Raw genomic sequence first — 26,167 nt, 5'->3', positions numbered from 1 at the left:
CCCGGGTGGCTCAGTCAATTGAGCGTCCGACTTCGGCTCAGGTCACGATCTCACGGTTTGTGGGTTCGAGCCCCGCGTCGGGCTCTGTGCTGACAGCTCGGAGCCTGGAGCCTGCTTCGAGTTCTGTGTCTCCCTCTCTCTCTGCCCCTCTCCCATTCACACTCTCTCTTTCGCTCAAAAATAAATAAACATTTAAAAAAAATTTTTTTAAACCCCAAATAAATACATAAACTTTAAACGGATACTTCACTCCAGTGCCGCATGGGAGAGCCCCATTCAGTATAGCGGTTCTCCGACTCACTGGATGGGTGCCCGCCCGTGCTCACGATGTGGCGTCAGGGCTCTACTGACTTGATCAACTCCACCACTGGCATTCTGTTCCCTCTCTCCTTCCAGAATTTGGTGGGATGCCTGCTTCTGCACTAAATGACTTTAGCCCCCGGGACTGGCAGGCTGGGGGCTGTCCCCTTACCTTCTTCAGCAGGGCGACCATGCCTTTGCACCACGTGGAGGAGTAGTGGACACGCTCCACCTTGAACATGTTGAGGATCTCATCAATGGGCGTGGCCGAGTGGATTTCATACGGTCTCTGCAACCAAAGGACCAGAGAGGGAATCAGAGAGAGGGCCAACCGGAAGACGCCGCCCATGTGGTTAAACCTGTATATTTACAAGGGGGTGGTTTATTCTTTCCCTTTAGGGAACAGTGGGTGTTCCTCTTTCACGGCAGAGAAGGTGGCCCAGACCCACGTGCCAACAGGGATTAGACCTGTAGGGTAGTGCCCGAACCCGGCAGGTGGGTGCTCTGTTATGGCCACAGGAGGTTAAAGCGAGGTCACATAGCCACTAAGTGACAAAGGCAGGATCCGCATCCAACAGCCTAACTCCCGAGTCCTGACTCCAGGCTTGGGGGTGGGGTGGCTCTCATCATCCACTGGACTCCCAGCCTCACCTCCGGTCGAAATCCCTGCCTGCCGGTGGGCCTCACCTCCACCTTTCCCTGCGCTGGCTGAACCAGCTGGGAGTGAGCGGGCTGGAATCACCCAGGTCTGGGTCTGGTGGGGTGGATGGATGTGGGGAGGCAGGGCTTCTATCTACCACCCTCCCCCCGCACCACCCCGACAGTGAGGAGGCATAAAACTCTGTTCTCCAACTGGCCAGCTCAGCAGAGCATTAAACCTCCTGACTTGTTTTCCAAACATTGCCCTGGGCAGTTTGTTGCTTCTAAGAACCTCTCAAGACCTGGAACTTGGTTAGTCTTTCTTGAGTGGGACCCTGGGGACATGGCTGGGACAGTGTCTGAACATCAGCTCACTCCCTCTGCCTCGGCCCCCTCCCAATTCCCTTCCCTTCTTTACCCTCCGCCCAGCTTCATGGGCCAAGATGCTCTGAGGTTTGCATACGGTCAAAGGCTCAGGGCTGGCATCGGCAGTCACTTCGGAGCACGGGTGGTGTAACAACTAGACAAACCGAGAGCAAGGAGCTCATCGCCGTCCCCGTGAACCTGACTGCTGTGGGATTCCCGTAGGGGTGGGGTCCTTGAAGGTGGGCCCCGGCCGTCCAGCAGACCTCAGAGCCCAGTGACGGGCATGATGAGCCTGTCCATCCACAAACACTGACTAGAGACCGGCTGTGGGTCAGAGCCCGTACTGGGCTCACAGGGTGTGGGCTCCAATCCCGTGGAACTTGAATTCCCACGGGGCTGCTGCCACTAGGAGCCACCAGCCAAGAAGGTGAGGGGGTCCTGAGCCCTGGGTGCACGACCGTTCCCTGGAACGTCTTTATCTTCACCAAACGGGGCTCCCCTGGGGAACACGCCTGCCCACGGGAGCGTGCCCGTGACTTGCGATGTGTCCACCCAGAAGGGCACCTCCTCCGGACTGGCTGCCTCCTCCTTCATCTGCCAATCAAGCTGGGAACTCTCCCTTTTGCCCTGTAACATGTAGATCAAAAGCAAAACCTGGGGCTGCCTAGAAAGGCCGGCTACCTAGAAGTGCTAACATTACTTACCGTATGTCTTCAAACACTGTCTTCCAACTTAATGGGAAGCGGAGGATAGTTCCAGTAATGGACGTTTCAGAATTTCCTCCCGAGGCTGCTGCCTGCCTCTACCTTTGCCCCCATAACGGCTACCATGATTAGAAGTCGCAGGAATGAGCATTAACTGAGAGCGGCGATGTCAGTTTCTGGGCGGTTCAGGATCGCTTCTTCCCATCTTTTTGCCTTTGGAGAAAACCATGCCTCCCACCCTGTCCCAGCCGCACCTGGAAAACCAGCTGCTGGAGGCTGGAGGACCTCAGGCGATGGAGCACTCCCACCTCCGCATCTTAGGAGTCGGGACACTGAGGCTGCGAGACGCACGGGGACCTTGCCGCGTCCCACAGAGATGCAGGATCTCCTTTGCCGCTCTTTCCTCGATGCCACCAGAGCTCACCATGCCGAGTGCCCAACCGGAGAACCAGCCAGCGACAAGCGTGATCAATCTGCCTCGCCACCCGACCTCCAAGCCGGCCACTCTCTAGCTCTGTCCTTCTCTCCACTTCTGGAGGGAGCCAGACCAGTAATAATGGTAACCCCGACAAGCCACGAGGCCAACACAGCAGTTAAATACGTTCCCAGCTAAGCGCGGAACACCGTGCGCAGAATACGCTCAGCGGCTTTAGGTTCAGCCTTCGTCCGTTCGGACGGCTGTAGAGAAACCCAGCTCCCTCTACAAGGATATCGGCAAATACTCAGATCGATATTCCATCTGCTTGGGGTAAAGAATTCTATGGAAGCTTAGTTCGCACGCACCGGCCTTAGGATGTGTTGACTCCGGAAAGCAAGTGGCATTTCTAAGGTAAAGCAATCACGTGAACCACTGGCGAAAGTGATTTTCGCAGCGGGACACCGGACAGACGCATTGTGGAGCGCATGTGTGTCTCCATTCCAGAACCCCCGGTTTACAGAAAACCCCAATTGACCGAGAAGTGGAAGGGGGGGAACGGAATTGTTGCAGACTTGTTATTTGGACAGCCAGAGCTGAGCTGGGCTTTGGGGACCGTCCAATCCGATGTGTGTGTGTGTGTGTGTGTGTGTGTGTGTGTGTGTGTGTCCCACACCTCTTCCCTCCAGATCTCAAACGCGGAACAGATGAAAGCAAAGAACAGGTCCTCGGGCTATGAAACGTCCAAAGCCAGAGACATCACGTCCCCCTCCTCAGAACTGTTGAACTACCTGTGCTGGGTGCCAGAGGCCCAGGAAATGCGGCCTGGAAACCACGCGACAACCCCCGCTCCTTCCCCTCCCTTAATGGAGACGTAAAACCTGGAGAGTGAGGTCACAGAGTCTGTTTCCTCCCAGGTCCTGACTCCTGGCACAGTGCTCTCTCTGCTTTACCAAGGGACAAGACGTCAGCGTTCAACCCCAGGACCACCTCCCTCCTTCCGTCAGGTTCACATGCCAATAATTCCCTGGTTCTGCGGTCGAGCCTGCCCGTCCCGCGTACCCCAAGTTCTTTAGTTCTGCGCCCCGCCCTCCAGGGGAGCTCCACACACCCTCCCTCTTTATTCATCCCCTCTCTGCACCCCCAACCTTCTCTCTCTACCCGGCCGCAGGGAGAAGTGCTGACTGGGGTCAAAGACAAGGTCAGGGAGGTGGTTGGGATGGCACCACGGGGGGGTTTGGGGGCTCACCCTTTGTCCACATCGAGAGCCCCGCTCCGTGCCATGCAGTGCATGCGGGGCCTCATTCGGTCCCGGTTACTACACGGCAGAGGTTCGCAAACAGGAGCGATTTAAATTGGCTGATGTTTGGAGATATTTTGGGTTGTCGTGAGGCAGAGGGGAGGTTTCTGCCGGCCTCTGGTAGGTGGAGGCCCGGGGTGCTCCTGAATGTCCTGCGCTGCCCAGGACGGCCCCCACCACAAAGCATTCCCGGTCCCCCAGCATCCACAGTGCCAAAGTCGAGGAACCCTGTCCCCTCATCCGATAGATGAGAAACGGGCTCACCGCCGATCGTTCAGAGACTGCGCGGCGAAGCCGGGAGGTGAGCCCAGCAACGTGTGATTCCGAAGGACACCCTCGCTCAACCGTTGTGCTGATGCGGCCACAGACGGCACCATGATGCCTACAGGGTGAAGCCCAGTGCCTCCGGCTGTTCTCGGGGTCTTTTACGGGCCGTCCTCTGACCGTCCTGACTGCTAGTCAGTCAGAGATGTTCGCTGTGTCCACCTCAGCGGCCCTTCCCCATCTATACTCACACTGTTCCCTCCAGCGGCTCCTATGTGACCCGGCCTAAGCGTCTGCTCCCTCACACACTCTCCCACGCTCCTCTGAGCAAGTCCTCAGCACTTTATCTTCATCGACCTGTCTCCGGAACATACTTATTTGATAATCAGCAAGCTTCCTGGGTGCCAGACGCTGCGTGTGCTCTGCCCACGTTTTCTCACGTCATCCCCGCCGTGACCCTGTGGGTGGGCCTCATAATCCCCATTTGATGAAGGAGGAAGCTGGGACTCAGAGGAGCCAAGTGACCAAGCCGGAATCAGAGCACCGAGGCGCCTAGAGTGGGGAAGGGACACGGACCTCTGCTCCCCAGGCCCCTGGGCCTTCCCGCAGGGGCTCAACAACCAGGCGGGACCCAGCCTCCACTCCCCGTGCCCCGTCTCCAGCTGTAAAGGGGCTGAGTCAGAGAGGACGCAGGCCTGCTGCTGGCAGCCCCCCCCCCCCCCCCCCCCCCGCCCCCGGGGCAGGAATCACAGCAAGAAGCAGACCGTCGTTGACATTCATCAGGCACATGCAGGGTAATTTGCATCATCGGAATGACTTAATTCTCAAAGCGACCCTGTTGGGTAGATATTATTAATTTCTTTTTTCCCAGTTGAGACATGAGGATTCTGAGCACCCGATCTGTTTATTGGCTTTGGTTAAGATCACAGACTGAGGCACCTGGCAGGGCCAGGGTGTGACCCTGTGAATTCCTCTAGGATCCTCTTTGTCTGCTAGGACAAAGCGGCTTTCAGGTGGGTGAGAGGAAACACTTTCTAGCCTTGCAAGCTGTCAAAAAATGAAACCGGTTCTATGAGCTCCCTGGATGCAGAGGGGAATCAGCCTTTAGGTGGTAATCACCTGTCAGGGATGCCTGGGGACATCGGCCATGCTGAGATCCCCAGTCCCTTCTCTGAGCCTGTGGGCAGGAAACCTCCTTCTCACACCTCTCCTCCCCCTGTTCTAATCAGAGGGTGTGGTCACCGTCTGGGGTGACCAAGGTGCCTGTGCTCTAAGAGGGTGACACTTTCTTGGTCTCTCTTTCACTTAGCGCGCCTGCGGGGTGAGGACTGGGATCAGGCTGAGAGAGCCTCCTTATGACCCTGGTCCAGGCTGCAAGATCCAACCAGGCTCCCGGATGCTCTGCATTTAGGCATAGAATGACACTCGATTAATGACACTCGATTCCTGGGCTCTCCCTACAGAGCATTGAGGGAGAGACAGCTGTTTCCCAGGTTGGGTCTAGAGTATTTCTGGGTCCCTAGCCAGCAGGCTGTATTGGTCTTATCCATTTCCCACCCACATATCTCATCCTTTCCAGCTCTAAGATCGGAGAGCACACACCGGAAAGTTCCCATCATGACTTCCACCTTTTGGAGGTGAAAAACTCCCTGGCTTTGGAGGCCATCAAGGAACAAACAGGTGGATAATGACAGTGTCACTGACACTGACACAGTGTTGGAATTTGAGAAGGAAGGACAACCCCTATGTTTACACACCCCAGAGGTAAACTTAGGAGTGTTTTCTGGGATAGCTTTTTTTACTAAATGTGATTGTTTCCGGTATGAAAAACAGAGAGCCAAACAAAGCTGTAATCATCAAGACAGCATGGTATTGGCACAAAAACAGACACATAGACCAATGGAATAGAATAGAAACCCCACAACTAGACCCACAAACGTATGGCCAACTCATCTTTGACAAAGCAGGAAAGAACATCAAATGGAAAAAAGTCTCTTTAACGAATGGTGCTGGGAGAACTGGACAGCAACATGCAGAAGATTGAAACTAGACCACTTTCTCACACCATTCACAAAAATAAACTCAAAATGGATAAAGGACCTGAATGTGAGACAGGAAACCATCCAAACCCTAGAGGAGAAAGCAGGAAAAGGACTCTCTGACCTCAGCCGTAGCAATTTCTTACTTGACACATCCCCAAAGGCAAGGGAATTAAAAGCAAAAATGAACTACTGGGACCTTATGAAGATAAAAAGCTTCTGCACAGCAAAGGAAACAACCAACAAAACTAAAAGGCAACCAACGGAATGGGAAAAGATATTTGCAAATGACATATCGGACAAAGGGCTAGTATCCAAAATCTTTAAAGAGCTCACCAAACTCCACACCCGAAAAACAAATAATCCAGTGAAGAAATGGGCAGAAAACATGAATAGACACTTCTCTAAAGAAGACATCCGGATGGCCAACAGGCACATGAAAAGATGCTCAATGTCACTCCTCATCAGGGAAATATAAATCAAAACCACACTGAAATATCACCTCACGCCAGTCAGAGTGGCCAAAATGAACAAATCAGGAGACTATAGATGCTGGAGAGGATGTGGAGAAACGGGAACCTTCTTGCACTGTTGGTGGGAATGCAAACTGGCGCAGCCACTCTGGAAAACAGTGTGGAGGTTCCTCAGAAAATTAAAAATAGACCTACCCTATGACCCAGCAATAGCACTGCTAGGAATTTACCCAAGGGATACAGGAGTGCTGATGCACAGGGGCACGTGTACCCCAATGTTTATAGCAGCACTCTCAACAATAGCCAAATTATGGAAAGAGCCTAAATGTCCATCAACTGATGAATGGATAAAGAAATTGTGGTTTATATACACAATGGAGTACTACATGGCAATGAGAAAGAATGAAATATGGCCTTTTGTAGCAACGTGGATGGAACTGTAGAGTGTGATGCTAAGTGAAATAAGCCATACAGAGAAAGACAGATACCATATGGTTTCACTCTTATGTGGATCCTGAGAAACTTAACAGAAACCCATGGGGGAGAGGGAGGAAAAAAAGAAGAAAAAGAGGTTAGAGTGGGAGAGAGCCAAAGCATAAGAGACTCTTAAAAACTGAGAACAAACTGAGGGTTGATGGGGGGTGGGAGGGAGGGGAGAGTGGGTGCTGGGTATTGAGGAGGGCACCTTTTGGGAAGAGCACTGGGTGTTGTATGGAAACCAATTTGACAATAAAGTTCATATTAAATAAATAAATAAATAAATAAATATGGAAAAAGAAAAAAGAAAAAAAAGAAAGACAGCCGAGTATTTGCAAAACGTGTCCAAAGTGAAGCCAGACCAAGACATCTGTGAGAAAGGTTTACACGAGCACATAACAGGTGTCCTTTCACTGAACCAACACTCTGTCCCCGTGCCGAAGGCTCCAATCCCACTGTGTGTCTGTCCTTCTTCTGAACATGGCATTTGAATCTCTGAGTAGAAAACTCAGTCGAATTAAAAGTGACACAATTCATTTTGGAACCAGCAAGAGCCACTCTATCCTTGGGCCTTTTTGTCAAGTCCTCATCTTTGACTGTTCTGACCCGTGAGGAATGACAGATGTTAAACAAAAATGAAAACAAAAAGAAAAACAACAAAAAAACCCCACGGGCCCAAAATGTCGTCACTTAGAAAACGATAAAGCCAATTAGATCTGCAAATGTACCCGACTGATTTTTATTTAACACAGACAATGGACTTTCCGCTGGTGAACACCCAGTCATGCCTGGGGCAACCGCTCACCCAGGGTATCTGCGTGACTGAGGATATCAGACAAATAGCATCTGAAGGATGCCTGTGTCCTGTGGTCATACAGCGTTAGGGACTCTCAATGAAACCAGCACCAACGAAACCGGCAGATGACCAAGGAACCACCCAAGAATAAGATGGATTTTTTTCATTCAGTGCCTGAGAAAACTAACAAGTTCATATATATTCACATATATATTTTTTAAATTCTAGACACATCACATGTAGTAATTATGTTTTTGAGGCATTCAGAGGAGGTCACTGAGATCGGGAGCACACAATAGTCGCTTAAACTACAGGATGGAAAATAATAATATTTGCATTCCCATGGCTTTGACAGCTTGCAAACTGCTCTCATCCTTCCTTCCTTCCTTCCTTCCTTCCTTCCTTCCTTCCTTCCTTCCTTCCTTCCTTCCTTCTTCCTCCCTCCCTCTCTCCCTTCCTTCCTTCCTTCCTTCCTTCCTTCCTTCCTTCCTTCCTCACCCTGTATCACACACACTGGCGCCCCCTGCCTTCGGGGAGTGCACTTCCGCTGGCCTGGATGTGCGTGGACACAAATGACTGTGACGCACTGAAAATCGTGGCTCTGGGCAGGGACACTGTTGCTGGACAAGGCAAGTAACACACAAATCCCACGTCTCCTTCCGGCAGCGCCGAGAGACCCTGCGGTAACCGCAGCTCCATGAAACCGACCGAAGGCTGTTACCCCGTTGCACCCACAGGGAAACCAAGGTCAAGGGGCATTGTTTGCAAACGATTCTTGTGCAGAGAACAAACGCCTCGAAACGAGCTCGTCATAATTCTTTCCGCCAAAATAAAAATGAGTTCTTAGTCGCCATTACTTGTCTTTGGCTATCGCATTCAGTGAAATACAAACAAAAGTACGTACCGAACGCCCCGATTTTATGGGATATCTACCTCTGTGCTCAGGGCAGATACAGGGAAAACACACAAAGAGGAAAGGAACATGGCCTTATACTGAAAGAGCCTCGAAATGAGCTGGAGGGTCAGGCACGGATGCAGCGTCGTGGGATGAAAGACGGCAGCGTCTGAAACCACGATGCCGAGGTTTTCGGGGCATTCGAGCTGCTGGCCTTGACGGAAGATCTTCCCCGTTGGGACGTCCTTTTCCCGCCAGCAGAGTGAGGCGGCTGGACCAGGAGCTCGCTCGGGGCCCCCTCTAATGCTCAGGGACCCCAGGCACACAGACGATCAGGACGGAGACCCGGGGCCTCTGACTCCTCACGTGTGTGCGCCTCCCCAGCCGAACGTCTGGCCGACAGCACCCCAATCCGGGTGGACCTGAGCCCCTCCTCCCCATGCTCCCCGTGCAGGCACACATCTTACCCAGCCCCGCAGCAGCTCGTAGGCCGTGATACCCAGGGACCACCAGTCGACGGGGTACGAGTAGCCGGGGCCTCCCTCCACATACACCTGGAACACTTCTGGGGCTGCCAAAGACAGGACAAAGATGATGTCACTGTGCGTCACAGTTTATACTCACCAGCCCTCAGAGAGGGGACATGGGGACAGTAACCCAGCTTCTCGGAGGGCGGAGCCAGGACTCGGTCCACTGTGCCACGTGGTTCCTGCCCTCTGTAAGCCACAAGCGGGCTCGAGAACAAGATTCAGGCATCCCCGGAAACACAGGTGTGTCCCCCGGGGAGGCACCCAAATGGGGTGCTCTGGAGCACCCAGGTGGCCCAGTCGGGGGAGCATCCGACTTCAGCTCAGGTCATGATCTCGCGGTCCGTGAGTTCGAGCCCCACATGGGGCTCTGTGCTGACAGCTCGGAGCCTGGGGCCTGCTTCGGATTCTGCGTCTCCCTCTCTCTCTGCCCCTCCCCTGCTCATGCTCTGTCTCTTAAAAATAAATAAACGTTAAAAAACATTTTTAAATAAAAGGAGTTTTCAAGAAACATTAAAAAAAATTAAAAACCAAATGGGGTGCACCAAGTGCGGGGTGGAGGCGGTCTGCTGGGGGGATGTGGGTTGGGGGAGCGGGAATCCCAGGCAGCACGAACACGGGTGGGGTAAGATCTCAGCTAAGGGGAAGAAACTGCACCTTGACAAATGTCACTCTGCTTCTGGCACTGACGCCGGGTCAGGCATGCTGACAACCGGGGACGTTTAGGACCCTTTGAGTCTGCTGCCAATCTCAGGAAACCGTTTTAGTTTAGCATAGGTGGGATCTACGAGGACCTCCCCGAGTTGGAAAATCCAGAGACAGAAGGCAGATGGCGGGTGCCCCAGGCTGGGGGAGGGGCAGATGGGGGGTGACCACTGAATGGGTGTCCTCTGGGGGACACGGAGACGTTCTGGAACTAGACAGAGGTGGTGGCTGGGTGGTGCTGAGAATGTACTCCATGCCACAGAATTGCTCCTTTAAAACGGCGAGTTTTGGTCTGTGAATCGATCTCACCTCAGCTGAGCGAAAAGTGAAGGCTGGACGGCCGAGTGTGCTGGGCCCTGATTCTTATTCTTCAGGGCACTGCGGTGGTGCTGGGGGGTCCCTTGGCCCTGAGACGCCCTGACGTGCCGAGTGGTGGGGTCATCTCACTGCCTCGCCCCAAAATCAACGAGTCCAGGAGGGCATCTATGCTCTGATTGCTCGTCTCGGCTTCCAGAAAAACTTTGGGAAATGTGGATCCTTTCCAGCAAATTAATTTGCAGACATAATTCCATTTTGCAGTCGTCACAGCAGCCGAAATCTGTCCCTTGGAACCACAATGTGCTGTGATTAAAGAGGTCGCGACTCAGTTTTCAGAATGGCCTTCAGTGAGCATGGGAACGGGGAGGGCTGGACGAGGCAGGCGACACGGACGCTGTGCCCTTGGGCTGCTGGACACCTGCCCCCAACCAGCCGCCACACACCGGCCGCCCCGGCGATGCTCTCCGCTTGCTTCGTATCTTAGAGGGCACACTCACCCGCGGGTTCTCCTTTCCTCTTCACAAGAGCCCCCAGGGTCACGTTTGCATGGGGCCCATTTTACAGATGAGGCTCAGAGAGGGACGGAGGCGTGAAGGAAGTCCCACAGCCAGGAGGTGCAAAGCCGAGGTGTGCCTTATACACTGGCAGAATCCCTGTTTGAAGTAACGTTTGTATCGATTTTTCCTTAAGCACAAAAAGTCACTCAGCCTAAATTGGGGGGAGGCAGGACTGGGAATCTGAGCAAATGTCCCCTCGGGTTAGTTGAGCCTCACAAGGGAACTGATGTGGTGTGCTGGGAAACCAAAAGCGGGTCGGTGTGGCTGGAAAGGAGTTTAGCAAGTGACTTAAGCGTCTGTCTCAGTTTGGTGAAATGCGGATAATAAGAACGGTTTATTCATCGAGCCGTGATGAGGATTAAATAAGATACTATGTGCCAAGGGTTCAGCCCGATGCCTGGCTGGTCCAGAGGGAGCGCTCCGGAAATCTCGGGCATGGCTTGCGTTGCTAGAATTGGCATTCAAATCTCTTCCCCCGTCACGCTTAGCCTCAACGCCGTCCACCCCGTCACCCCGAAGCCTGGGAGCCACCCTAAACTTCATCCTCATGACCTACTGGTCTCCAGACCCTGACTTGCACATTTTTAGCATCTTTGTGTCGGCCCGTTCTTTCCATTGTAGATCGACCTGCCTTCAGAAGTGGGAATCTTGCCTGTTCATTAGGCATCCTGCGAGCAGTTACTTGACTCCTTCGCAGGTGCTAGCACCGAGCTGTGCTCCTCTGTAACCCACTGGATCCGACCATGAGCCTGAGGCTGGGCTCGATCTCGAGGGACTTCCTTCCCTGCCTCTCAGTCTGCGCACCTGGCCTCTTCTGTCTGTGCTGAGTGTTCTGGAACATCGTGCTGTCTGTGCGTTCCCAGGGCCTGGACAGCTCCTGGCCCAGCCCATGGGTGCAGTGAGTGCAGGAGGCAGGGACGCGCCCACGACTGCAGCGATGGCTGTGTGCACGGATGTGCTCCCCATAAATCCCTGACAGGTCCAGCAGCCCCAGCCCATTCAGAATTCAGGGTACAAGCAGCATTCCGTCCTGGCTGTCATGACCCATCAAGTGACAAATGTCTGTGGCCCGTGACTGCACTCCCAGAGACGGTGACATTCTTGCCTCTCGTGCACACTTGGGGCTGACGACACAACATGAAAAACATTTTTGTCATAATCCACATGCCACCGAAATGAGCGCTTTGGTGGCCCGGAATCACAGTGCGTCGAAGCGAGAGCATCGGGCAGGTATAAAGCTGGAGGTCAGGTTCGAGACTCCTCCCGAATGTGGATGGAGGAAAAAGAACAACCAGCTGTCCAGGGTCCAGGCCGAGGGTCTTATGATGCCCCAGGCACCCAATGAGGCAGGTGCTATAATGATCTCCATTTTCAGAGGAGACAGGAGAGGCATGAAGGGGTGTGGTGGGTTGAATACTATCCCTCCAAAGCTATATCCAAGTGCTAACCTCTGGTACCTGTGAATGGGACTCTATTTGGAAGCAGCCTCTTTGCAGATATAATTAAGGATTCAAGATAAAATCATCTCAAGATAAATTGTAGGGCCCACGCTAAACCCAATTACTGACGTCCTTATAGGAGAGAAAAGAAGGGGGTTGGAGACACAGAGAGGGTCGTGGGAGCAGAGACTGGAGAGGCCACAAACCCAGGAACCCCTGGAGCCAATGGAGGCCAGAAGAGGCAAGGAAGGGTCCTCCCCTAGAGTCTCCCGAGGGAGCACAGCCCTGCTGACATCTTGGTAAGGATTTGGCCTCCAGAACGTCGAGGGAGTGACCTTCTCTTGTGTTTGTGTACTTTGTTGTACAGCCCAAGGAGATCACTAAGAGGGGCCATGGACTTGCCCCAGGCCATCTAGCTGGTGTGGCAGAGCTGGGCTTCGCCTCCCTCGGTCTTCTGACTCCAGAGTCCTTTCTCCTGTACTAAGGTGACTGCCAGGAGTTATGTGAGGACGGGTCCTGATGCTCCCTTACGCCTTCCTTCCCTCCCAGGGCCTGGCGCTCAGCCAAGTATACAGTAGGCATTTAATAATGCACCTCCGTTGGCTCTTTCACCCCTGATGCCATAAAGCCAGACCATGCCTCAGAAGCAGAGATGGCTGGTGGCCTTAGAGTGTCAGCACGACAGAAGTGAAGGGTCCCTTGGAAACCACCTTGCATCGTCCCCTCCCTTTTGGAACTGGCCACAGGGCTTGAGGGGGAGGAATGGTTTGCCTCGGCCACCCCCTCGCTAGCCCTGCTGTTAAGTCTAGAACCCTGATCCTGACTCCCAGGTTCAGGGGACGCACCACTGTAAGTTAAATTCCACCATCAGAGCCAGGTGACTCCACCAGGCACAACTCCTGTACCTGCTTCCTCCTCTGTGTGGACTGACAGCCCTTGCTCAGATCTCCTGCAGCGGCCTCCCCACCAGTCCTCAGGCCTCCAGAGTCGTCTTCTCCAGTCTGTCCTTCTCAATTCTGATGGGGGAGTTGGCTTTCTGATCCGGGACGCAGGCCACGGTTGCACCCAGCTTAAAGGTCTCCCTGACCTCACGGCTGTTTTATGATCTGTGCTCCTGGGAATACCATCAGCTCCGCGTGAGGCGAAGACATTTTGGAGGAGGAAGGATGCTGAGGTCAAACGTGTCCAGGAAAAGACGAGGTTCAACCACGTTCCTTCCTGCTGGACTTCTCAGAGCCTTTAATGGGCTCATGTGCTTTACTGGCTCTCGAAGGGGACTAACTCAATAGCAAACGTGGCTTGGAAATTTGACCTGATCCTGGAGTCTTTTTTTAAGTTTTAGTGGAGCGAGACAAGGTACTAGGGCTGGGAACCTGTGCGGTTAGGTGAGCCGGACTTCTGGGGTCTGGCACTCAGGGTCCTTAGTGCTGCCCGGAGATCTTCTGAGCTGTACCATGCCGCTGGGGTTGCCCACGTCACCCCGGCCTTCATCCGCACGCTGCTCGATGTTCCTAGAACTCCCCATCTGTCTCTGTCTGTCTGTCTCTTGCTCTCTCCCCTCATTCAGTAGGCTCTCTCACAAAGGGTGCAGCTCCAGAGACACCGCCTCCAGGAAGCTGTTAGGTACCAGATGCTGCAAAGTTCTTTACGTGCGTCCTGTACTCCTCAAAACACCTCTCTGGTATCATTCTTTCTTAGGACCCCCCCCCCAGATTAGATTTGGTTTTCCTCTTCACCCCACCTTCCCCAGGCATCTCTCCATGACAACATTCCCACCCGCCATGCATTTTTGCTTATCTGTCTGCTTTTCCGGAGACTGGGAGCTCCCCGAGGGCAGGGCCTGTCACGGTCTCTGGCCTTGGTATTCCTGTATCTCGGGCGTGGAGAAGACATGTGGGAAGGGTGTGTTGACTGACCAAATAAAGGAACGATTATAATACAAACAGCAAACTATGTACCTTGCTATGTGCCAAGCACTGTTCTTTTTTTTTTTTTTTTATGTTTATTTATTTTTGAGAGAGAGTGAGCAGGGAAGGGGCAGAGAGAGAGGGAGACAGAGAACCCCACGCAGGCTCTGTACTATCAGTGTGGAGCCCGACACGGGGCTGGGACTCATGAACCCTGAGATCATGACCTGAGCTGCCGAAATCAAGAATCAGACACTTAACCGACTGACCCACCCAGGCGCCGGGCCAAGCACTGTTCTAAGCTCTCAAGACATTGCTAATAAAAGCAGCTAATCTTTACGGAGCATTTGCTTGTACCAACAAGCCTTGTTTTATTTATTTTTTTTATTTAAAAAATTTTTTTAATGTCTATTTTTGAGACAGAGAGAGACAGAGCATGAGTGGGGGAGGGGCAGAGGGAGAGGGAGACACAGAATCTGAAACAGGCTCCAGGCTCCAAGCTGTCAGCACAGAGCCCGACGCGGGGCTTGAACTCAAAGACCGCGAGATCATGACCTGAGTGGAGGTCGGACGCTCAACCAACTGAGCCACCCAGGCACCCCCAACAAGCCTTGTTTTAAGAATTTGGCAAGGATAAAGTTATTTAATCTTCAAACAGCACAGAATTTGAGCTAGCTGCTGTTGACTCTGGCTCAGGAAGGAATGGGATGGGTCAACGCTGCCACAGCCAGGACTGGGGTTTCCCTGGAGGACAGTGAGTGATGACAGCCCCATGGAGGGGCAGCCCTGCCTCCCCGGAACAGCAAATGACAAACCAAGCAGGTGAGAGGAGTTGGTTATGACCTTGCCTAGAAAGGATGTCCAGGATCCAAAGTCTGAGTACCCCTATATTGGATTAGAGATGAACGGGGGTGCCTCTGCGGCTCAGTCGGTTAAGCATCTGATTCTTGGTTTCAGTTCAGGTCACGATCTCCCGGTGTGTGAGTTCGAGCCCTGCGTCAGGCTCTGTGCTGACCGCGCAGAGCCTGCTTGAGATTCTCTGTCTCCTTCTCTCTCTCTGCCTCTCTCCTGCTCTCATTCACTCACTCTCTCTCTCAAAATAAATAAACTTTTTTTTTTTTTAAGAGATGAACGAAATTCCTCAAGTCCTTCTTGATTAAAACTTCTGGCAATGACCTGGTGGGGGAAGGGCCAACCCCGAATCTATTTTCAGCCATTGGAAGCGACACCTCTAACCACCATCGTGATGCACAAATCAGTCATGCAGAGCTTTCTAGGGTGCAAAGTTCCTTCACACGTTATCCCCACCCAGCCCCAAAGCACCCAAGCCACAGATGGAGAAACTGAGTGGGTAAAGGGGTAACTTCAGGGCCGTGGAGATGGTGAGTGGAAAAGCCCGGACGGGACCACCTCCCTACCACTTTCAGCCCAGGGCACAGTACAGCTGTTTGTTTATTACCATGAGCTGTGATTTTACGTACGACGCCGAGAGCTGCAATACTGATGTGGCCATTTATTGAACATCGACCACGCGCTATAAGTTCTTCAAGGTTTTTCACATAGATTATTTACTCCTCAGCAAAGCTAAGATTTACAGGGCGTGAACTATGGTTTCACACTCCACTTGATCCTCGGAAGGGCCTTGGGAGGCAGCGCTATTAGGATCTTCAATCCTGGAAGCTGGGGTTTGGAGCAGTTAAGTAACAGGCCTGGGGGCACAGCCGGGAGACTCAGAGCCTTATCTGAACCCAGCGTCCCCTCCCCCTTTCTCTGGGGTCATCCAGCATGATGATCGGAACCTCGCTGGGTCTCCCTCAAAATCCAGACATCTTCCACCAAATTACACCATGTCTATGCTGAAATATGCTGAAAATAAAAATAATCCACATGAGGGGCGCCTGGGTGTATCAGTCGGTTAAGCGTCCGACTTCAGCTCAGGTCATGATCTCGCGGTTCGTGAGTTCAAGCCCCGCGTCAGGCATCTGTGCTGACAGCTCAGAGCCTGGAGCCTGCTTCGGATTCTGTGTCTCCCTCTCTCTCTGACCCTCCCCCGTTCATACTCTGTCTCTCTGTCTCAAAAATAAATAAACGTTAAAAAAAAAATTAAAAATAAAAAAAAAATAATCCACATGCATACATCCACACGCATAACGTATACTTTCTATGTTTAAAATTTTTTTTTTAATTTTTAAAAATGTTTATTTTTTGAGAGCGAGAGACAGAGCGTGAGTGGGAGAGGGGCAGAGAGAGAAGGGGGGACACAGAATCCACAGCAGGCTCCAGGCTCTGAGCTGTCAGCACAGAGCCCGACGTGGGGCTCGAACCCACAAACTGTGAGATCGGGACCTGAGCCAAGGTCAGATGCTCAACCGACTGAGCCACCCAGGTGCTGCTACTTTATGTGTTGTATATTCCAAAATCTCTACAAGGTCATTGCATTAAATCCGTTAATTCAACTGGGACTGAAACCAAGAGCGTTTATGAAGATCCTGGGATTCTATGTTTGAGGAAATTAGGGTTACAACTTCACCCGAAAGAAAAATAAATAAATGGTTCACCGTGAACCTGCACGTTGATAAAAAAGGACTTAAAATCCTCGAATCACCTTCCTTGGCAGCGTCTGTTTCCTTTCCTGTTACATCCCCAGGAGCTTTCACAAGCCCAGAGCGTGTTGCACACTCCATGAACACTTGTGAGAGCACAAATAAGCACGCTGGGCAGGCTTGGGGAGCCACGCAGCCCAGTGGCTCGGAAAGATCAGCCTCACCTCCCGCTAACATCTCCCCTTCCCCGGCAATGTAAACACGCATGTGGTGGGACCTGTCACCCCACGAGAACCACGCAGACTAAAAATATGGAAAAAAAATACCATAACCTCCTAAGTTATAATTATCACCCTGCTGGTTTAGCTTTGTGGGTATGGCTGAAGGCTTGGACTGCTGTCCTGGAGTGTAACATACCAGCCAATGTCTAGCCCACAAGCCGACGGGCTTCCGGGATCTGTTCCTAAACCTAACTGCCTCCTTGACTGGGAACATACAATTGCCACGTTTCTGCCAAGAGGGGATCTTCGAGGTAATTTCCTCCCTCCCCTACATTTTCTAGATGAAGGAGGTGAAGCCAGTTGGAGGAGATCAGTGACTTCCAGTCCAGCTGGGACCAGAACCCAGGTGTCCTGCCCACTGGTCCTTTCTTCGTTGGCAAGACCCCGTCTCCAGCTTGGAGGTCCTGGCCGGTGGGATGGCCAGATCTGTGCAGCCAACTGCCTCCTGGACACCTCCACCTAGAGGTCCCACGGGCACTGCACACTCAACCCACCTGAGCAAGCTCTTTCCTCTCCAACTGCCCTCCTCCTGGGGTCTTAGCTCCAGCCCACGGTCGGCTCAGTTGCACGAGTCAGAACCGCAGAGTCCCCGGGCTCTGCGCCTCCTTCAGTCTCTGCTTCTGATCATTTGATTGGCTCAAGACTTGCCACTTTCTCTTCCAGAAACTTCCTCTCTACTCTGTTCTTGTTTTGTCTCTACAGGGACTCACCAGGGCCCCTCACCCACTCCAATCTGGCATTCGAATCCCACCTCCATCTGAGTCAGTAGAACCAACGGAGCAGAGGGGTTAAAGGTGTGAGTGTAGAAATTTTTCAGGCCTGACAATGAACCTCAGCTCCCACACTTATGGTCCAGTGGCCTTGTACAAGCTATGTCACCTCTTATTTGTACCTCAGCGTCCTTCATTGGCAACAAGGAGAAACAGTATTTGCTCCATAATCTTATCGTGATGACAGAATGAAGTTTCATCTGAGCACAGAGTAAGTGCCCATAAATGCCACCTAATTTTACTATTGTTGTCGTTATGCATGAGTTCAAATCTCTGAATTAAAATCACTCCAAGTTTTTCTATTTGCTATAGAATAAAGTTCAAGTGCCCCAGCATGAGAATTCCTAAAATCCGGCCCCGACCTCGTCCTTGGGCCCTGTCTTGATTCTGCTCATTTTGCCCAACTGCAAAAAATAGGATATACTTTATTTTTAATTTTCTGTGGCTTGTCTCATAATCTTTATTCTATTTTTTATACTCACAAACTCCTACTTATCCTTCAAGACCCAGACCAAATTTGACTCCCCCTGTGGAATGTTCATTGAGTACCATGCTGTTCCTCTGTTCTTCCCTATTAACCCTCTCCTATTCTAGGGTCTCGGCAAACCCTGGTCTGTACCTCCCCGCAGCACTGATCATGCTATATTTTAATTAATGGCATGCATTTCCACCTTCCTCACTGGGATGTGAGCCCTTGGAGGGCAGGGATATATGACTAAGTCAGCCCCTGATGCTCAGGGATTAGCACAGAGCTGGTCTAGAAGTGGATGCTCAGTGCATCCCAGTAGCAAAGAAATTGGTCAGAGTCCTAGCTTCCAGTCTCAGTGGCTACCATTGCCGGCTGTTTGTCATTGGGCGAGGACTCAACCCCTGTATGAGTCTCAGATTCCGTGGAATAATAAAAGCCCCTACCCACGGTGAGCTAACATTCGCGATGCATTTAATACAGGGACAGACACATAGCAAGTTCTTAACAGACGGGACCCAGTTATCGTTATACCAATTCATTATTGCATGAGCAATGAAATGCTTGCGTAAGTGAAAGCCCAGCTCATGGAGGTCCCATGTCTTACGTGTTCCCCAAATGATTCAAGAGCTTCCTCCTAATTCTTTGCGTTAAAGCGTGCTGAAAGCTGTGGGAAGCAGAGATAAGCAGCATCCCTGGCTTTTGCCTGGATCCCTTAGGGGTCATTTATATTTCTTTGGCTCTCTAGCTAGCCAGATGAAGTCAGGTGTCACACACTTGGAGAAGAAACGAAACTATGGCGTCAGTCTGATCAATTCTCTCCTGGAAACACCAGCAGCATCATTAGCAACCGAAATGAAAGCATGTGAGACACTGTTCAGGTGTTGACCATTAGGACTTCGTAAGTCTACACAAGAAGAGGAAGAGAAGGGAAGTGTGATTGGCTAATAAGGAAATATGAAAATAAATGACGTGCCAGAACCAGAAAACGACTTCATGCTAAAACATGTCAGATTAAACTAGACGCTTAAAAAGAAAAAGGACTTTGGAAGTTTTCCTAGAGAATGGTGTTCTACCTGGAAGCACAGAATTAGACTCAGGGCATTTTACACAGTCAGTATGTGAAACTGGGGATCTCACAGCACGTTATGCTGACAGAAAAGTTCACGGGCACCTCGATGGCTCAGTCGGTTAAGCATCTGACTCTTTACTTTGGCTCAGGTCATGATCCCATGGTGTGTAGGTTCAAGCCTGTGTTGGGCTCTGTGCTGACATCTTGGAGCCTCCTTGGGATTCTCTCTCTCCGCCCCCCTCTCTTTGGCCCTCCTGCTCTCTCTCTCAAAAATATAAATAAACTTAAAAAAAGAAAAGTTCATTTATATAGTGTCTGTCTCTTAAAGGATTCCAAGATTCTCTGTTTATCCATGAAAATTAATGCTCTTAAAATTTTTTTTAATGTTTTATTTATTTTTAAGAGACAGAGAGAGAGACTGTGCGAGCAGGAGAGGGGCAGAGAGAGATACACACACACAGAGAATCCAGAGCAGGCTCCCGGCTCTGAGCTGTCAGCAGAGCCCGATGCGGGGCTCGAACTCAGGAACCTTGAGATCATGACCTGAGCCAAAGTTGGACGCTCAACTGACGGAGCCACCCAGGTGCCCTGAAAATTAATGCTCTTTAAAACTCCCCCCTGAACCTGCCATAGGGTGAGAGACTTCTGTTACGGTGATTACCGAATTGCTGAAGGTTGTGTGCAGGCTTAAGTAAGAGAACAGAACCGCTGTCCAGATGCAAGGGGAATTCACCTCTCCTCACAGGCTCTTCTCTGCTGACCTCACTGTGTATTCATGAAGAGACTAGGAGGCTGTTGAAAGCTTGCCTTGATGCAGGATTGGGGAAGAGAAAGCAACTGCTCCCGGAGGGCACAGAGCTCTTCCGAGGTCCAGCTCCCCATGCCCCTTTGGAACAAAGGCCTTATAAAGCAGGAAGGGCGGAAGATTCTGTGACCACAAGGGCACAGGTGAATACTCACTGAGCGTGAGAGGCAAGGAACAGAAAAATAAAATCTCTACCTCTGGAAAGGGACAGAAAATCATCCTGGGCTCAGACAATTCATGGTTTCCCATTGCTGGGAGAGAGGCAGGGTCAATGAGAAAGACCCATCCCCGAGACAAGATGTTGGGCGAAACAGAGCCCAGCGAAGACTGGCTGAGCCAAGACAACAGGGAACATGTAGTCCCCTGTGCCCTGCTGCCCCCGACCAGACCAAGTATCGAGTAACAAGAAGGAAGAGAAGGAACAGGAGTGAGACCTTCTCTAAGGCACTGGCCCACAGAGAAAGCCTGAAGCGGAAGGTAGAACAGGAACATTGAGGGAACACTAACTCGGGAGGAGGTGTGCTGAGAGTAACCATACCGACCCTGACTCAGCTCAACCCCTGATTAGACTGACTCAGTTCTTCCATACACACAACACTAAAGGCATAGTCGTGGGAGAGACACATCCAGTTCCAGGTATAAACACTGTCCTACACGAAATGTCCAGTCTTTCACCAAAAGCTATAAGACACATGATGGAAAGAAAAAACAAAAACCCAGTGTGAAGAGACACAGCACTCAACAGAACCATGTTCGGATATGAGCCAGATGGGAGAACTAACAGACAGGGAACTGAAAACATCTCAAAGATCTAGTGGAAAAAAACAGTGCACATTAAAAAATGGGGATTTCAACCAAAAGACGGAACCTATAAAAGAATCAGATGGAAACTCTAACAATAATAAAAACAAATCAAAACATAGTGCCAGAGATAAGGCATGCTTCCAACATGCTTCACCAACAGACTTGAAACAGCCAAGGACAGAAGAGGTGAACTTGAAGGTAAGTCAAATGAAGTTATTCAAAGTGGCACAATAAAAGAAAAAAAAGTGGGAGAAACAACAGAGAATCCAACTGCTATGGGGAAATATGGAAGGTCTAACATACATGTAACTGAAATCTCAGAAACGGAGAGAGAGCGAGTGAGCGAGGGAGAGGAGAGAGAACGGGTCAGAAAAAATGTTTACAGAGATAATAATCAGGAATTTTCCAAAGAATTATGTCACCAAACCACACATGTCTAAGAAGCTCTGAGAACACCAACCAGGACAAACACAACATGACAAAAGAAACAACACACATAAGCACATCGTATCTAAAACCGAAGAGAAAGAGAAAATCTTGAAGGCAGCTGAAGAAAAAAGGCATATGACCCACAGGAGAGCAAAGATAGGGATTATGGCAAATTTGTCGTCGGAAACATTGCCATAAGCGAGAGAGTGACATATTTAAGCACTGAAAGAGAACAAAAAGTTGAATCCAGAATTCTATTAAGATTTCTTTTTAAAATGTACACAAATGAAGACTTTTTGCAGCAAACAATAAAAAAATGAAGGAATTCACTACCAGTAGACTTTCACGATAAGAATTGGTGAAGCAAGCCTTTCAGGTAGAATGAATTTGATATCCTGTAGAAACTGAGGCTGCACAAAGAAACAAAAAATACTGGACGTGGGTAAAAGGAATGTAAATGTAAAATCAGTATTTTTCATTTTTAACCACTTTAAAATATAATTTACTGTCTGAAGCAAAAATAAAATCAATTAATAATATACCTACAGCACAATAAAACAAAAGATAGGTGGGAGGAACTGGAAGTATATTATTGTAAGATTTAAAACATTTTTTTAACATTTATTCACTTTTGAGGGAGGGAGGGAGGGAGAGAGAGAGAGAGAGAGCGCACATGAGTGGGGAAGGGGCAGAGAGAGAGGGAGATTCAGAATCCAAACCAGGCTCCAGGCTCTGAGCTGTCCGCGCAGAGCCCGATGTGGGGCTTGAACCCACAAACTGTAAGATCATGATCTGAGCTGAAGTCAGACGTTTAACCGACTGAGTCACCCAGGTATCCCTGTGAGATTTCTTTAAATGTTTATTTTTGAGAGAGAGAGTGCACATGAGGGAGGGGCAGAGAGAGAAGGGGACAGAGGATCCAAAGCGGGCTCTGCACCGACAGCAGCAAGCCTGATGTGGGGCTTGAACTCACGAACCGTGAGATCAGAACCAGAGCTGAAGTCAGACGCTCAACTGACTGAGCCACCCAGGTGCCCCTACTGTAAGATTCTTACATTACACATGAAGCAGTATGATTTCGAGGTAGACGCAGATTAATTAATGGTGTATATTATAAATATAGGACAACCCCTAGCTATGATTTTTTAAAAAGAGGTAGGAATAGTAAACCAATAGGGAATTAAAGTGGAATCATACAAAATGGTGAACGAATCCAAAATAAAGCAGAAGAGCAGCAAATGAACAGAGAACAAATGGAACAAAGAAAAAGCAAGGTGATGGATTTCAATCCAACCATATCACTAATTACATTAAGTGTAAATGGTCTAAATATCAATGGAAAGCAGAAATTACTAGATTGGATTAAAAAAAGGCTGCCTACATAACATGTACTTAAAATACAAAGATACAGGTTAAACATGAATGGATGGAAAGAGATATTATCAGGGGTGTTCTGGAACAGGCTTATCCCAGATCATCTCTCTCCTACTCTGTGTTCGATGATGTCACACTGATAACTTGAAGTCAATCGTGGTGGGTGGACTTACATCACAAAAATCAGCAAAATCTACAAATCGGTGACTTTCTTCCTCTTTACCAGAGCGCTAGTTGTTAAACATTTACCGGCACCCCACTGGAAATACCATGCAAACATCAACAAAAGAAAGCTGAAGTGGCTATATTAATATCACACAAAGAGACTCTGAAATACAAAGAACAACCTGAGGGTTGCCGGAAGGGAGGAGGGTGGGGCGATGGGCTAAATGGGTGATGGGCATTAAGGAGGGCACTTGGTGGGATGAGCACTGGGTGTTATACGGAGGTGAGGAATCGCTAAATTCTACTCCCGAAACCATTATTACACTATATGTTAACTAACATGAATTCAAATAAATACATTTAAACATAAATAAACGAATAAACAAACATTAAAAAGTTCATTTAAGGCCAACTGAAAAAAAAAAAACAGACTTCAGAACATGGAAGAAGATGTTATGTAATGACACATGCAACAATTTAGCAAGAAGATGTAGTAATCCTAAAAATGTATACACCTTACTGCGGAGCATCCAACTATGTGAGACAAAACGGTAATGCAAAGAAAAATAGGCAAATTCACAATTACGGTTGGGGATTTCAACACTTAATGATAAATAGACAGAAAATCAATAAGAATAGGGGTGCCTGGGTGGCTCAGTTGGTTAAACGTCCAACTTTGGCTCAGGTCATGATCTCGCAGTTTGTGAGTTCGAGCCCCATGTCGGGCTCTGTGCTGACAGCTTCAGGTTCTGTGTCTCCCTCTCTCTCTCTGCCCCTCCCTGGCTCATGCTTTGTCTCTCTCTCTCTCTCTCTCTCTCTCTCTCTCTCTCTCAAAAATAAATAACAATTAAAAAAAATAAAAAACAAAAAGAACAAATTAAACCCGAAGCAAGCAGAAGGAAGTTAATAAAAAAGATCAGAGCAGAAATCAGTAAAACAGAGAAAATCAATGAGACTAAACACTGGTTCTTTAGAAAGATGAATACATATGATAAATCTCTAACCAAAATGACCAGGAAAATCACAGAGAAAACACAAATGACCGATTCCAGAATGGAAGAGGAGACATCACTGCCGAATCTACACTCATTACGAAGGTAACCAGGGGATATTACAAATGACTGTAAGCCCAAATATTTGCAAGGTTACATGAAATGGAGAAATTTCTTGAAAGACGTAAATGACCAAATCCTAACCAGTATTTACTTTCTTCTTCCGACTTAAGGAGAAATAAACAGAATAGACCATCTTTATTAAAGGAATTGAATTCATAGTTTAAAAGCTTCCTGTAAAGAACTCTAGGCCCAAATATCTTCACTGGCCAATTCTACCAATTCTATATGTTAGAAAGAATACCAATTCTACACAGTTTTTCCAGAAGTGGAAGAGGACAGAACATTTCCCAACTTACACTGCCAGTGTTACTGTGGTACCAAAATCATACAAAGATGTTACGAGAAAAAGAAAACTAAAAAATTCATACAGCTAGGGGTAGATATTGTAAATGAGGCATTAGCAAACTGATTCCATCATTATATAAAAAGGAAAATACATTATGACCAAGTGAGATTTATTATGGAAATATAAGGAAAGTTCAACCTTCTGAAATCAGTCAATATCTTTCAACAGATTATAGAAACCACATGAGTGTCTCAGTGGGTTGAGAAAAGATATTTCACAAAATTCAACATGCATTTATGATTTTTAAAAACCCCAAGAAAGTTGGAAATACATGGAACTTCCTTAACCTGGTAAAGAATAACTAACTACAAAGAACCTTATAGCTAATACCAATGTAACAGTAAAAAAACTAAATGCTTTCTAAGATCAGGATCAAGGCCAAATGTATTGAATGTTCTAGCTACAGCAACAAGACAAAAGAGAAATAAAAGGCATGCAGATTAGGAAGGAGGAAATAAAACGACCCTGATTTGCAAACATGATTACCTACATAGAAAGCCCAAAGAATTTACTGCCAAAGCTTCTAGGACTGAGAAGTGAGTTCAGCAAAGTTACAGGATACAAGGTCAACATACAAAACTCAACTGTATCTCTATAGATCAGTAATTAATGATTGATAACTAATTTTTAAAGCTTTTATTTAAATTCCAGTTAGTTAACATCCAGCATAATATTGGTTTCAGATGTACAATATAGTGATTCAACAATTCTATACAACACCTGGTGCTCGTCATGATAAGTATAGTCCTTAATCGCCATCACCTATTTCAACCATCCCCGTAACCACCTCCTCTCTGGTGGCCATTAGTTCTCTGTAGTTAAAGTCTGTTTCTTGGTTTGCCTCTCTCCCTCTTTTTTCCCCTCCCTTTGCTCTTTTGTTTGTTTGTTTCTTAAATTCCAGATGTGTGAAATCATGTGGTATTTGTCTTTCTCTGATCTACTTGTTTCACTTAGCATAATACTCTCTAGCACCATCCATATCATTGCAAAATGGCAAGATTTCATTCTTTTCCATGGCTGAGTAATACTCCATTGTAAATATATATGCCACATCTTACATGCACCCCCATGTCTATAGCACCATTATCTACAATAACCAAGTTATGGAAATAGCCCAAGTGTCCATCTGCTGATGAATGGAGATGGTAACTAGTTTTTTTTTTTTTTTTTAATGTACCATTTGGATAGCACCAAAATCCATAAGATACTTAGGTATATGTGTAAAAAAATATGTACAAAATCTGTACGTTGAAAACTGTATTGATGGAAGAATCCAAGAAATCCTAAATCTATGGAGAGATATTCTGTGGTTGGAAGGCTCCACACTGTTTGGGTGTCACTTCTGTCTAAACTCATCTGTAGATTCAGTGCCATTCTAACAAAAACCCAGAGGTTTCTTTGTTTTGTTTTTGTAGAAATTAACAAGTGTATTCTTAAAGTTTTAGTGAAAAGGGAAAGGATCTAGAATAGCCAAATGATTTTCAAAAGAAGAAAAAAGTTGGAAGACTCTCCTTACCTGATTTCAAGGATTATTGTAAGGTATGGGGAAAAGTATGATCTCAGGTAGGGCATAAACAAATAGACCAATGGGACAGGAAAGAATCCAGAAACGGATGTACACGTTTACGGCCAATTGAGTTTTGACAAACTGCAAAGTCAACCCAGTTGAGAAGGAACAGTCTTTTCATCAAAGCATGCTGGAACTATTGGACAGCTGGATGCAAATGAAGCTTGATTCACACCTCACACCATATGAAGAACTAAATTAAAAATGCATGTAGCTTTAAGTAGAAAATCCAAAAGTATAACATGTTTACAAGAAAACAAAGGGAAAAAAAAATCTCTGTGACCTCATGTGAGGAAAAGATGTTTAGAT

General features: G+C 48.7%; 1 protein-coding gene across 14 annotated transcripts in view; it reads right to left on the bottom strand.

The window, feature by feature from the left end:
• Positions 1–26,167, bottom strand: part of STK32B (serine/threonine kinase 32B) — a 400,190-nt gene that overhangs the window by 24,291 nt on the left and 349,732 nt on the right. For all 14 annotated transcript variants that reach the window (XR_006217092.1, XM_042984951.1, XM_042984954.1 and 11 more), the window contains 2 exons: positions 9,136–9,239; positions 473–589 (listed from right to left, as the gene is read on the bottom strand). Coding sequence is in view for 13 of the 14 variants with exons in the window: in XM_042984951.1 (XP_042840885.1) it covers positions 473–589; positions 9,136–9,239 (221 nt within the window). In the remaining variant the exon portion in view is untranslated. The remainder of the gene's footprint in view (positions 1–472; positions 590–9,135; positions 9,240–26,167) is intronic.

Source organism: Panthera tigris, chromosome B1 (genome assembly GCF_018350195.1).
Source record: "Panthera tigris isolate Pti1 chromosome B1, P.tigris_Pti1_mat1.1, whole genome shotgun sequence".
Lineage (NCBI taxonomy): Eukaryota > Metazoa > Chordata > Mammalia > Carnivora > Felidae > Panthera > Panthera tigris.
This window is presented reverse-complemented; position numbering and strand designations above follow the sequence as displayed.